The sequence below is a fragment of the Cibotium barometz genome, chromosome 3 (assembly GCF_041138505.1).
Source record: "Cibotium barometz isolate CiBa-2024 chromosome 3, ASM4113850v1, whole genome shotgun sequence".
In the NCBI taxonomy this organism is placed as follows: Eukaryota; Viridiplantae; Streptophyta; class Polypodiopsida; order Cyatheales; family Cibotiaceae; genus Cibotium; species Cibotium barometz.
In genome coordinates, this window is record NC_141048.1 from 37,567,651 (window position 1) to 37,580,090 (window position 12,440).

The 12,440-nt window shown below is 47.1% G+C and overlaps 1 protein-coding gene across 4 annotated transcripts in view; it reads left to right on the top strand.

The window, feature by feature from the left end:
* Window positions 1-12,440, top strand: part of RNL (RNAligase) — a 121,346-nt gene that overhangs the window by 55,610 nt on the left and 53,296 nt on the right. For all 4 annotated transcript variants that reach the window (XM_086776323.1, XM_086776327.1, XM_086776319.1 and 1 more), the window contains one exon: window positions 2,098-2,223. In XM_086776323.1, the coding sequence (XP_086632449.1) occupies window positions 2,098-2,223 (126 nt within the window). The remainder of the gene's footprint in view (window positions 1-2,097; window positions 2,224-12,440) is intronic.

Below are 12,440 nucleotides of genomic sequence, written 5' to 3' on the forward strand. Positions count from 1 at the left end.
CCATTTAAAATGGCCAGCCCATGTGCAGTCCCCATCTCCAAGAGGTATCTCCCATACTCAGTACACTCCACCTCATCCTGTGATCTCCGGGTCAAACACATCTCCTCCACAGCTATCTCTCTCAACATCTCCTCCGAAGTGTCAAAGAAGGAGGTCTAGTACTGAGCCGTTTGAGCATTAAAGTCCCCAAGTATGATAACATCTCCCTCCTTGGAGAACTCCCATATGTCCTCATCTAGAATCATATATGGAGATTGCCCCTTGGGCGCTGCATAATGAGATGTGCTGGGTGGAAAGTAACATATAGCAATGTATAGGGGTCTACCCTCATCTGCCCTCACTTTGACCCACCTCGCGCTCTCATCACGGCGCATAACATGGATGAGTGGCTGAAGCTTCTCTCTAAAAAGAACTGCAACTCCTCCAGATCCGCGACCACCATGCTTCGAACGAGCCTCCTGTCTACAAGTCGTCTCCCATCTGTATCCTGCCACTCTCGGTAATGTGTTGCCTGGGGCCTGATGTGTCTTCGAGTAGAAGATGATGTCCCTATCTCTGAAGCTGTCCTCAAAGGCCCCCACATCCAGTCTCAATGCTCCCTTGCAGTTCCATACTGCAGGTCTCAGACTGGTCCCATAGGTCTCGCACCATTAGGTGGTGCGTCTCTCTAGTATCACCACTTTGCCTCCTCTGTAAAATGCTACCTTCCCTTTTTCTCTGGCTGCCCTAATCTCCGGCATGCACTCCGTCATATATGTGCTAGCTGTGCCAAGGTGAGGTCATCTCCTAAAAAGATGCCCGTTTTCTTAAGGGCGGAGCGCTTGGCCAAGAAATCCTTCTTGGCCTCCAATGTGGGAAAGCGTAAAATTCGAGCTCTCTCCTCCATTCTTGTCTTTCTTGCCCACTCTCCAAGCCCCTGTGTGTGTTGTCCTCGAAATGCCCATGCGTGTGTATAAATCTTTGGCTTGCTCCTCTTCATTGTCACCGTCCTTAAGACCCGTGATCCGCACATGAAGTTCCCTTGTCTTTCTTCTTTGTTCCTCCTCAATGGTTAGGTTGATAATCTTCGAGGTAGATGTGCTTTCTGCCTCCTTGTTCTTACCTTTCTTGACCACTTCTATCCATTTCTCCGTTTCATCTACTTGTTTTTGTGTCTTCGTGAGCACCTCCACCCACGAGGAGGTCTCCCGGGCCTTCTTTTCGTCTCCCTCTTGAAGTGTTCTCACTTGGGCCTTGATGGTGTTCAGCTCCTCCATCACGACGGGCTGAATTTCACCTTCCTCGAGCTGATGTTGAGCACGTGCTTCTTCTATCTCTATCTTGAGATTTGCGATCTCTGCATCTTGGGCTGCTATCCGCGCTTCAAGCTTCTTGACTTTGTCAAGAAGGCTCCGGTTGACCATAATAATTGCATTGTCCGTCTCTTTCTTGTGTTGTTGGATGGCTGCCTTGATCGGGTCTTCAATGTCGATCCTCTCCATCTTGTCTTGGGCTGAAAAAGGCTGGTTTCGGGTTAAAAATTAATTAACCCTTGGCCATAGGAAGAACTTTGTGCGTGTCTGCAGCTCTTCCCACAGAGAGAGGCCAGAGGGGGCTGTTGCGAAGAGAGAGAAAGATAGGCAGCAGACGGGAGAGGGAAGCAGGTGGGAGGGAGAGAGAGAGAGAGAGAGAGAGAGAGAGAGAGAGAGAGAGAGAGAGAGTGAGAGTGGCGGGAGGGGGCTACGATGAGAGAGAGAGAGAGATGGCCGAGTCCTTTTGGGGCGAGTAGAGAGAAGCGAAGAGCATGTGGGGGCGGAGTGAGAGAAGCGAAGCGAAGAGAGAGAAGCGGGCGAACAGAGAGAAGCGAAGAGAGAGGGGGAGTTGCGAAGCGAAGCGAAGGGGGGAGAGAGAGAGAGAGAGAGAGAGAGAGAGAGAGTTATATTAATGTCTTCAAAGACCTAGCGTCTGTTTTTTGGAACTAAGTTCGGGACATCCGTGCTCTAGTTTTAAGTTTAAGGTCAACAGTGCTTAATATATTTGTTTGGCACATTGAGACTGCTGGATCCTCTTGATATTCAAAAGAAGTGATAATTATACTGTTTTATTATGACTTTCTAGCAACTAAAAGTCATACCGAGGTACAAGGAGAAATTCTTGAGGGCTTGGTAGCAAGGATTGTCACTTCTCAGAGTACGGAAAGACTGCTGAAGGTGCTACAGGAGTTTCCTCTGGTTAACTGCAAAGGTACTTGCTTATGGAGGGTTGAGATAACTCATGATGTTCAGGAATTTAAAAGTGTTGATTCATGCTCTTTAAGAGACTCTTGTATGTAACATAAAGAACAACTCAAAGTTTTATGGCTGCAGAAACAGAGCTCATTTAAACCACGTGCTTGTAAGATTGCTTTTTGCATTACCACATGTTTGTTTCTGGAATAATTTGAGTCTACGTAATACTTTTAAGTGCAAATATACAATTTAATGTTTATGGTAACATATGTTCCTTGAACATACTGCTTTTTTGGAGGGGGTTTTGTGGTGTTGGGTGGGGGTGGGGGTGGTTGCGAGCGGGTGGGTAAGAGTGCTCCTTCTGTCCTATTGTTTTTGTCTGTGGCCTCTGTTTGTGTGTGTGTGTGTGTGTGTGTGGTGTGCATGCCTGTTCTGAGGGGTTAAATGCATGGTTTTGTTCACAATCATAAAACACCATTACATGCAATCAAATTCTTCTTTTTGCCAAAAATGACTATGTGGTCTCTGATGAATCCTTACGTAATGTAATTTGCTGCTCAAACATCAACCATAAATATCGTGAAAGATGTAATAGCTAATTATCAACTCTTTGCACACACTTTTCTTAGCTTACATATCATGATGAGTTAATATAGTGTGGCTCAGAATTTCAATTTACATGACGCAGAGGCTGTATACAGAGTGCAACAAAGGTGCACTTGCAATGAAGGTAGATTGCTGATTGATATGATGGAGAATTTTGTAAGTACACAAGGGAGCTGTACGCTAGGTTAGTCCGTGTCGGTCATATGTCGAGTTTGATTCGGGTAATATTGGACTGACCAAGACATTGTAGGGCTCATCCCAGCTTTCAAACCCATCCAGGTTTGTTTGGGTGCTCGGTTGGGCCCCATAACATGATGACAATGTGTCTAGAGAGGATTTCTCTGTACCTTTAGTGTGGTCGGATATGGGAATATCAGCTCGCACTTACATGCAGCCTATTTGGTTGGGTGCTTAATCTCTCAAACCCGCGTCTAGCCATCTGGCCATACTTGGTGATCATTCGACGTCCAAACCAAGATGTGCCAGGTGTGCATGCTGGACAAGCACAAAGCATCTTCTCCTCATAAAGGGGCCCTTGCAAAATAGGGCTAGGAAGCATCCGTGCAGTTGCAATGACAAGGGCGGAGCATTGATTTTCAACACTCCTCTCAATGTTCGCACTTAGGTGAACTAATCTCTTTGACCCAACTCCAAATTGACGATGCCGCTCTAGAAGATCTCTCGTAAGAGCCTTTGTGAAGATATCCCCGCAATTATCTCATGTTGGGCAGCAGATACATTTCGACCTCTCTATCCATGATCTACTTGCACACAAATCGATAATGAATATCAATGTGCTTTGTGTGAGCATGGAACACAGGATTCTTTGCGATTGCGATGCAACTCTTGTTGTTGCATTGCAACTCCATTGGTTGTGTCAGGACGGGCTGCTCGTCACAAATGGTTCTCTCTGGACAATATGTCTGGAGTCATGACAGGGAAATCACACAGATTAACACTCTAGAGCGCTTTCTTACACATTGAACAATAAAGACAAGGTAACAAGACATAGTGGAGTGCATAATACATAGAACTCATTCCATTAATCTCTCATCACTATTACAGGGCTACTCACTGCACGGTGCACACTCCACAGTGGTCGACACAGACTCTGATAGAAGCCAAATGGAAGACACTAGGTGTAGCACTCGTGATTGGTACATTAATGATTCAAATGCTCAATACAGGGAGGACTACCAGATCTCCCCTCCTTCCCACTCTGCAGAGCCCTTTTTAGCTTCGAGAGTCAGTAGGTGAAATCTGGTAGGTGGGGCAGTGGTGAGCATCTGCAGTAGTGACTTGTAGTGAAATAATTTGATTTGTGCCACTTGAAGTAGCTGTTGAAGTCCTTGATTTCTTTTGGTCTACTAGATGGCCCTTGGGAGTTCCCACGACACACGGTCGAAGTTCTTTGGGCCAGAGGAGTTGCACTAGTCCACTAATAAAGTGGAGTTCCATTGATCCTTCGGTGTGTGCCCTGAAAGTGGAGCTCCACTGATCCGGGCACCCTTGGTGGTTAGATCACCACTACAGTGCTCATTGTGCTTGGGTGAAGCCAAGAAGAAGAAGCACATGAACCTCCATATGTGCCTCTACAATATGTTGTAGTCACTCCCAGATTGTCATGAGCACAAGGGGTCTATTGTGATGTTCGCCTCTGGTGGAAATTTTTGCAAGAGGCATGAGAGGTAGGAAGATAAGCTAGGGGAATGGAGTTTTTGTGGGCGATCATGGATATGGAGACAAGCAATAATGGGTAGAAGGCAGTGAGGAGTAGGAGGCAATAGGCAGAATACGGGTGATATGGTGGGGAGAGGTGGTAATAATTAGATATGGAGCATAGGGTAACAAGATGAAAAGGGACTGATGTGGTGGTAGAGAGACTGATATTGATCAGAAGTAGGAAGCACGGATGGCGTGGGGGCTGGTTTGATGGCTGGTCATGCAGATGCCTGGTATGTGATTAAAGAGGGTTATCTTATGAAAGATAGTTGCTTATGTGTGGTGTCTGACATGAGGTAAAAGGTTTTGAATGAGTGCCATGCTCCTCCATATGTTGGTCATAGAGACATAATGCCTACTACACACATGATTGAGTGGTATTTCTTTTGGCTAGGTATGCGGAAAGACATAGAGGCACATGTACGTGCATGTATCACTTGTCAAAAGGTGAAATTTGATAGGCAAAAGGCACCGGGTTTGCTTCAGCCATTGTCTATTCCCACGCAGCCATGGGAAAGTATTACAATAGATTTCATTATGGACTTGACATTGACCCAATAGGGTAATGCATGCATCTACGGGAGACGCCCCGTTTGAGATTGTTTATGGTAAGCTGGTTTTGCCACCTACCCTTTGCACAAAGGATGAGATATTTGCAGCTGATGAGTATGTAAGAGACTTGGATATTGCTTTTGCTAGGTGCGGACAGCCATACCAAGATCACAAGCCGAGCATAACAGGGCTGCCGACAAGCGTAGAAGGCAATTTGATGTTAAACAGAATGATTGGGTATTGCTGAAATTTGAGAAAGCAAGACTTGCAAAGAGGCCTAGCAAAGAGGGTGCATACCCTAAGCTTGCAACCAGGTACTATGGGCCTTTCGAGTGATCCAGAAGATCAATGAAGTGGCCTTCAGGTTGGCATTTCCTAGTCATTGGCACATACACAATGCTTTTCACGTGAGTCTCCTTCGCAAATACATAGGGCTGAAGTCCAATGAACCGGTCATTAAGGATCCACTAGAAGTGGATGAGCTTGAGGAGATTTTGCAGCCAGAACAAATTGTGTATCACAAGGAACGCAAGCTTGCTAGTTGTCACACGTTACCTTGTGAAGTTTAAGAAGTATCTTTGCATTGATGCTAAATGGGTAGATGAAGAGTTCTTTGGAGATTGCCCACATTTGCTTCAGACATATTTGGATGCTTTTCAGTTGCGGACAATTGTTTAGAAGCCGGGGGAGATGTCACCATTTGCCACTCAATTGTTCAACCCATGCTTTCTCATCATGTATGTACATTGGATTGGCATCCATGGCAGTTGCATATGCCGGGGATTGATGCCACTCATGTGATACTGTGGACTTGGCTTTCCATTGGAACTTGTGCCATGTGTACATGCTCGGAAATGCCTAGAGGATTGGTGTTTCATTGGGTTTGGTACTTCGTGTACTTACCTGGAGCACATCTATTTTGATATAGTCTCATAAATGGGGATTGTCCATACCAATGCTGCATTGCATAGGATCTTTATGTGCTTGCAATTGAATTTGCATGTTGTTTTCATGCTTGCATGACCAATGTGTAGTTCAGGGTAAGGGGACGCCCGCTCGCTCGTGAACTGTGCATGTAAAACTCTGTTGACATGGTTATGTGGTGACAGGTGGTAAGTATTTTGGTCATAAACCTAGCCTTTAGGAATTAACATTAATTTATAATTGAGTGTGTACACACTCACTTAAGTTTTGGGTGACCAAAACTCACTTATAAATTATGACCAGCCATGTGTTTGCACACACTGATGTCCTGAGGTGGACAAAACCCAATGTTCACTGCCCACACCGTAACTCCTTTGTACAAAGGGAGCAACCAGCCATGTGTCCATCCCAGTTTACACCACAAGTCACTTGTCCACTCTACCTAAAACAACTCTTAAATTTGCTGTAATTTTTGATCTTTTGTTGAAAACGCTAAATCTCAAGTTGAACCATAGGGGAAGCTTTTCCACGTTCCCTTCATCCTCTTGATGACTTTTGTCGCGAAGAATCACGATAGATTGTGCCAAGCTTATGTTGATGACTCTTTTTTCTTCCCTAAGAACACACCAAATGATCCTAAAGTACTTATGCAAGCTATGAGCTCTTTGAAGAGGCGGTAGGCTTGTTCATAAATTTCAGAAAATCAAAATTATCGCCATTGAAGGAGATGTATTGGCATAGCATTTTACGGCCGGGACAGATTATTCAGCCCACTGACATTGTTCTACACCTGGGATATCCACTAGGCTGGAATATGTCTCATCAAACTGCTATTGACTGAGTCATGTAGAGACTGCAAGCCAAATTGGATTAGTGGCAGTTATCTACTTGGCCTCTTCATGTGCGATGTAGAATTGTGTAGTCGATTCTTATGGCTTACATTCAGTTCTTCTTGCCGCTTTAATATGGTGAAAATGACAGATTTCTAGCTTTATATCAAAGACCACGGAGGTCTTATGGTAAACAAAACATCATCAAAAAGCATTGCGCCTTCTAAGATTTGAGAGAATCTACTTACCCAAGCTGCATGGTGGTCTCAATGTTCTTGGTATTCATTATCATACGTTACCACACAAAGCAACCCTCCTACAAACTTTTTTGTCTCAACGACAACCTTGGATTCTCATGATTGCCGCAATGTTGACAACCTATCAAACTTGCTTCTTTGGTAAATGGAAGCTACACTATTGGGATATACTATTTGGACATGTCCAAGGCAAGATTCTTGGCTGCCCATACACAAGGATGATTGTTGATTGGAAAGCAGTTTTGCAATATGCTCAATGGTCTGGAAGACCTCAGACAGGAAAATTATTTAGATAATTGGGGTTGTGCTTTTGCTGCTCCATTGGCAATTACAACTCCTAGACCAGCTTACTTTCTGTCTATCAAAGGCATATGCATTGTGCAAGATGTCATATCCGTAAAGGGACGGGTTTTATCTTTCCCGCAGGCTCAAAGAAGATGGGGTTTGGGTATCCATTACAGGCCTACATGACAGAAAATCTAAACACAATTACAGCCCTTTGATAGATTGGAAGATTGGATATTCCATAGAGAGGATACTTTTGTTTCTGTGAAATTTTCTTTTTCACATATTACAGCAACAAGGATCTACAGATTGATTATACGACCACCTTGGTTTTGGGAGCATGAAAATATGCTATGGAATATGAATAAGACAATGATATGGTGGAAAGAAACTTTGCAGAGGCGATGGAAAGCAAGTTACCTCCCAAATAAAGACTTTTCTTTTGGCGATGCATTTCAAGAATACTTCCTGTTGGTAGCATTTTGGCAAAAAGAAAGATTGCTTCTGCTTATGTTCTTACTTGAATGAGACCATTCATCACTTGTTGTGGCGCTGCCTTGACACAAGATTTCCTACATCATTTATCTAGATGCTTGAATGCCAAATTTCTAGGTGCATGTTTCTCTTAGCATTTTTGAATATTTGAGGAAAATGAGCACAGATTTGCACATATGGCTCCATTTCTCCAATGGACGCGCGATTTTGGGCTCTCTGGATAGTTTGGATTGTTGGTAATTTATTGGTTTTCTAGTCGACCCCGATTGACAAGTATCAGTATTTCCCTCAATCATTGCGACAATCTCTACATGATTGCTATCAGCTACAATAGTTAGATGAGTCTCATCTGGATTTGTTTTTCCAGTGTTTTTAGTTTTCAACATTTATGAGACCTCTCTTGATTTGAGGGGATATCTCTCTGTACATTTGACCTAATAGAAATAGTGGTTCCCCCCCCCCCCCCCCCCCCAAAAAAAAAATGTGTGTGTGTGTGTGTGTGTAAAGCATTCATCAACCTGGGCATGTGGAGAGATGGTTTTTCAGATTTATCTTGGAGATGGAGCTTGAGTTTGGATCTAGTCACTAGAAGAAGGCGCTCCTTGGACAAGGTGCACAATTGTAGAGCACCTGGTGCCAGGTTTTCTTGAACCTTGTAAGGGCCTGCCCTTGCAGGTACCACCTTCTTGGCTTGTTGAAGGTACTGAGTCTGGTAAAAAGTCATCCTGAGAAAAGGAGGGTGACGTAAATGTCGGTTGTGCCATGCTTTGTGTCTGTGTTACTCTTCTTTCAGGGCCAAGTTGGCAAGACCACGCGTTTCTTCTAGGATTGAGCAAGAGACAGATGGGGTGCCCACCTTGAGGGAACCATGGGTAAATTCGAAAGGGTAGATGGCTTGGAGCCCAAAAGCCAATTGGAAGGGGTTGTGTCGAGTAGTTGCTTTATAAGCATTCCGATATGCCCAGAGTGCCCAGAAGAGCATCTGGCCATTGCTTGGGATGCTGGCGATGAGCCTTGTGGAGAAGATGACATAGGGCTTTATTGGTGCTTTCTGCTTGACCATCACCGTATGCCAAAATGAAAGATGCGTTTGGTTGTGCTGTGCCTTTGGGTAGTGTAAACGTGACGGTCCAGCATGAGTGTCCTCCACTGGGTGTGGAACCTCACAAGGACTGGCACAGGATGCTGTCAGGACCAACTTTGTAGAGCTGCCCACGCACGAGTTGGTATAACCGGTTCTTCTTGAGTAGTCTCCTTTTGTCCTTGGGGGACATACCTGTGGGAAAAGAACATAAGAGTATTGGCACAGGATACTGTCATGAGCGGCTTTGTATAGCTGTCCACCCATGAGTTTGTACTGTTGGCTCCTGAGGAAGAGCCGCCTTTTGTCTTTGGGGAACATATCTGTGGGAAAAGAACCTGTGGAGAGCAGGGCAAGTTCATCACCATACCCCAAGCAGGAGCCACATCTACTTTAAAAAACACATTATTGGGAAGGTCATCATCAATACGTGTAGATGTGGTAGGCTAACCACTATCTATGCGAGAGAGGTGATCTGCCATGACATGGTGCTTTCTTGGTTGGAGCAAGAAATCGAAATCTAATACTTGGAAGAGAAGAAGCCATCTCCAGACTCGGCCAGCCACCTAGTGCTTGTTGAGAAGATGTTTCAAGGCATGATGGTCGGTGATGACAATGAAGTGGACACCCAAGAGACAGTGACAAAATTTTTGGAGGGCATGGACAATTGCCAAGCCTTCACGCTCAGTTGTGTTGTAATTTCTCTCAACTCAGTTGAGTGGATGGCTGGCGTAGTAGATGGGCATGTCCGGTTGAAATTGGCATCCATGTGAGTGAGTGTGAAGTCCTTTCCAAAATCTGCCCTAAACATTGCTTAAAACAAGGTTAGTCCTAAACCAAATCATGAGGTAGCAAGCTAGCTCACCTCCCAACAGCAACCAGCATCCACCGATCTCCCCTGAGCAAGGCTGGGGCTTCCTGCACAATCCCATAGGCCCGTGTCTAACTCCGGCGTCCCATACCACCAAAGCTTGCACGTAGGCCTTGGACATGCCAACCTACATACTCGCCATGTGTGTGGCATGAGCATGCATGCTCTCCTAGTCCAAACCAGATCTTTAGTGGTGCATCCATACAACTACGTCTAATAATAACCCAGGCTCTCACTTATATAGTGATAGCTACACCATAAATAGCTAACTTGCTATAAAAGGCCATTAAGCTTGTTTTATCAATCGAGGAACCCTAGCCAAGTATCTGCCTGCTAATCCCTTATCCTGGGGTCCCCTAACCCCACTAGATTAGGGGTCCCTAATTCGTACATTAGTGTCCAGGCACATAACATAGACCAATCTAGTGGAATAAGCATGGGGATTCTGTTAGGCGTTGCTTGAGATTGTTGATGGTATTGGCTTCAGGAGTGGACCACTGGAAGTTTGTGGTGGGGCTCACTAGGCGGGTGAGGGTGCCATCATATATTCTTATGAAGCGCTTGTGATAGCCAGGTGCTCGACAAGATGGGTGCCCTTTGGAGGAGGGAGGCGAAGAATGACTGATTTTGTCTGGATTTGGGGCAAGACCCTTGGCAGAGGTACTGTACCTAAGGAGGGTGCCTTGTACCACCAAGAAGTGGCATTTGAAAGGGTTGAGGCATGACTGTCTAAAAGCTTCTAAGTAGGCAGAAGCTCGTGAGCTCGTTCTCGCTGATCCCCCCCCCCCCTCCCCCCCCAACCTTCCCCCCTTTTCACTGCGTATCTCTGGCTGCCCCTCCCCTTGTTTCACTCCCCTCTCTGTGCCTTTTGCACCTCTTTCGCTGCCCCCCCCTCCCCCCCGCAGTTCGTCCCTCTGTCCGCTCCTTGCTGCCCGTCTCCCCTTCTCTGCTGCTCGCCTCCCCCCCTCCCCCCTCTCTACGTTGCCCTTTGCCCCCCCGTCTCCCCCCCCCCCCCCCCTTTTACTCTCTCTCTTCGCCGCTCCCCCTTTTTTTTTCTCTTTTTTTCTTTTTTCGTTTCTTCTCTCTTTTCTTTTCTTTTCCTCTTTTTCTCTTTTTCTCTTTTTCTTTTCGTTTCCCGCCCCTCTCCTCTCTCCCCTCCCGTGGGGTTTGCTTCTTGTTGTCTTTTGGGGTTTTCAATTTTACTGAGCAAGCTTTGATTTATTCTGGTCTTCAGCTTGAGGAGGACTCCATGACAGCCGCTCCGTCATCCCAACCGAAGCCGCCGTCGCTTGCATTTTGTTCTCCGAAGCGGATCTACAGGTTCTTGCCACGACTGTTGCCTCACTCAAGGCCTCCACCCTGGTCTACAAAATTGTTGGTAGTCGCCCTGCGTGCGGACAGCTCAAGGATCTCTTTCAGGCCATCCTCATTCGCGAACCTCCAAAGATCATTGATATTTACCCTCTGGGACCTGGATACTACCATGTGGAGTTTGACTCGCCATCGGCGTTAGACCGAGTCATGCAGTTGAGTCCCCTTGCACTGCATATGGTGCAAGCCTTATTTGCACGGTGGTGTGGCACGGCTTCGATCCTACGTCTGACCCATTGGCTGGTGTTTCGGGCTTCCCAGTGACAGTTTGCTTCCTAGGCCTTGGGAAGGAGTACCTTCCTCTTCTCCCGGTGATTGGTGGTGCCATCGGGAGAGTGATGGAGTCCCCCCCCACCACTGCCTCGGCCCTCACGAGGGCAGCTGGGATTCCATCCCTCCGCATCTGTGCGGCCTCGCCAGAGTCAGTACCACATTGTATTCTATTCCTAGCTTCCGTGGGGACCCCATACAGCAACGCGTAGAGTATTCTGGTCTCCTAGGCCAATGCTTCATTTGCAGACAGATGTGTCACTTAGCTAGAGCTGGCCCTCGGCGGCAGTCGAAGAGACCACTTGCAATGGTTCCTCCCCCTGGTTCTCATAGTGACCCTCACCAGGGGGTAGAGAGAGGGGCAGGTCCTCAGGCAGCAGAGCACTAGGCCCGACTTTGGGTGACCCAGTGGACGGTGAGTGGCGGATGGTTGGATCGTCCGCGGGGCGCCAGACGACTGAGCGCCGCCACTGAGGGCGCTAGGTTGGCAGATCTCAGGAGGATTCGGTTTTGTCAGAGAACTGTTTTACAAGCATTTATCCCAGCACTTTTCCGTTGATGACGCGCCCTCTCCAGCCCTGGAGCGGCCCCTCCGGCCCCACTTGTATGGTGGCCGATCCCTAGTTGAGATCAACGCCCCCCCCCCCCTCCCCCGGGTGTTTTGAGAGGCCGGCCGGCCTCTTTGAGCCCCAGGTGGGCCCCTCCCCCCAGCTTTCCTCTCTGATGGATCTCCCTTAGCAGCACCCCTCCCCAGCCTCTCCGCCCCTTCGCCCTCTGTCGCCGCTGCCGCCGCCGCCGCCGCCTCCCCCACGTCCTCCCCCTCCTCCTTCCCCAATCTTGTCACTAACTTTACCTGCCGGGCAACGCACTTTGCCCCTCCTTTATCATTCGAGCCCCCCTCCCTCCCCCATCTGCCTCTCCAAAGCACTCTCATCACCGCCCAGCAGCCCTTGACCCAGTGCGGAGGCA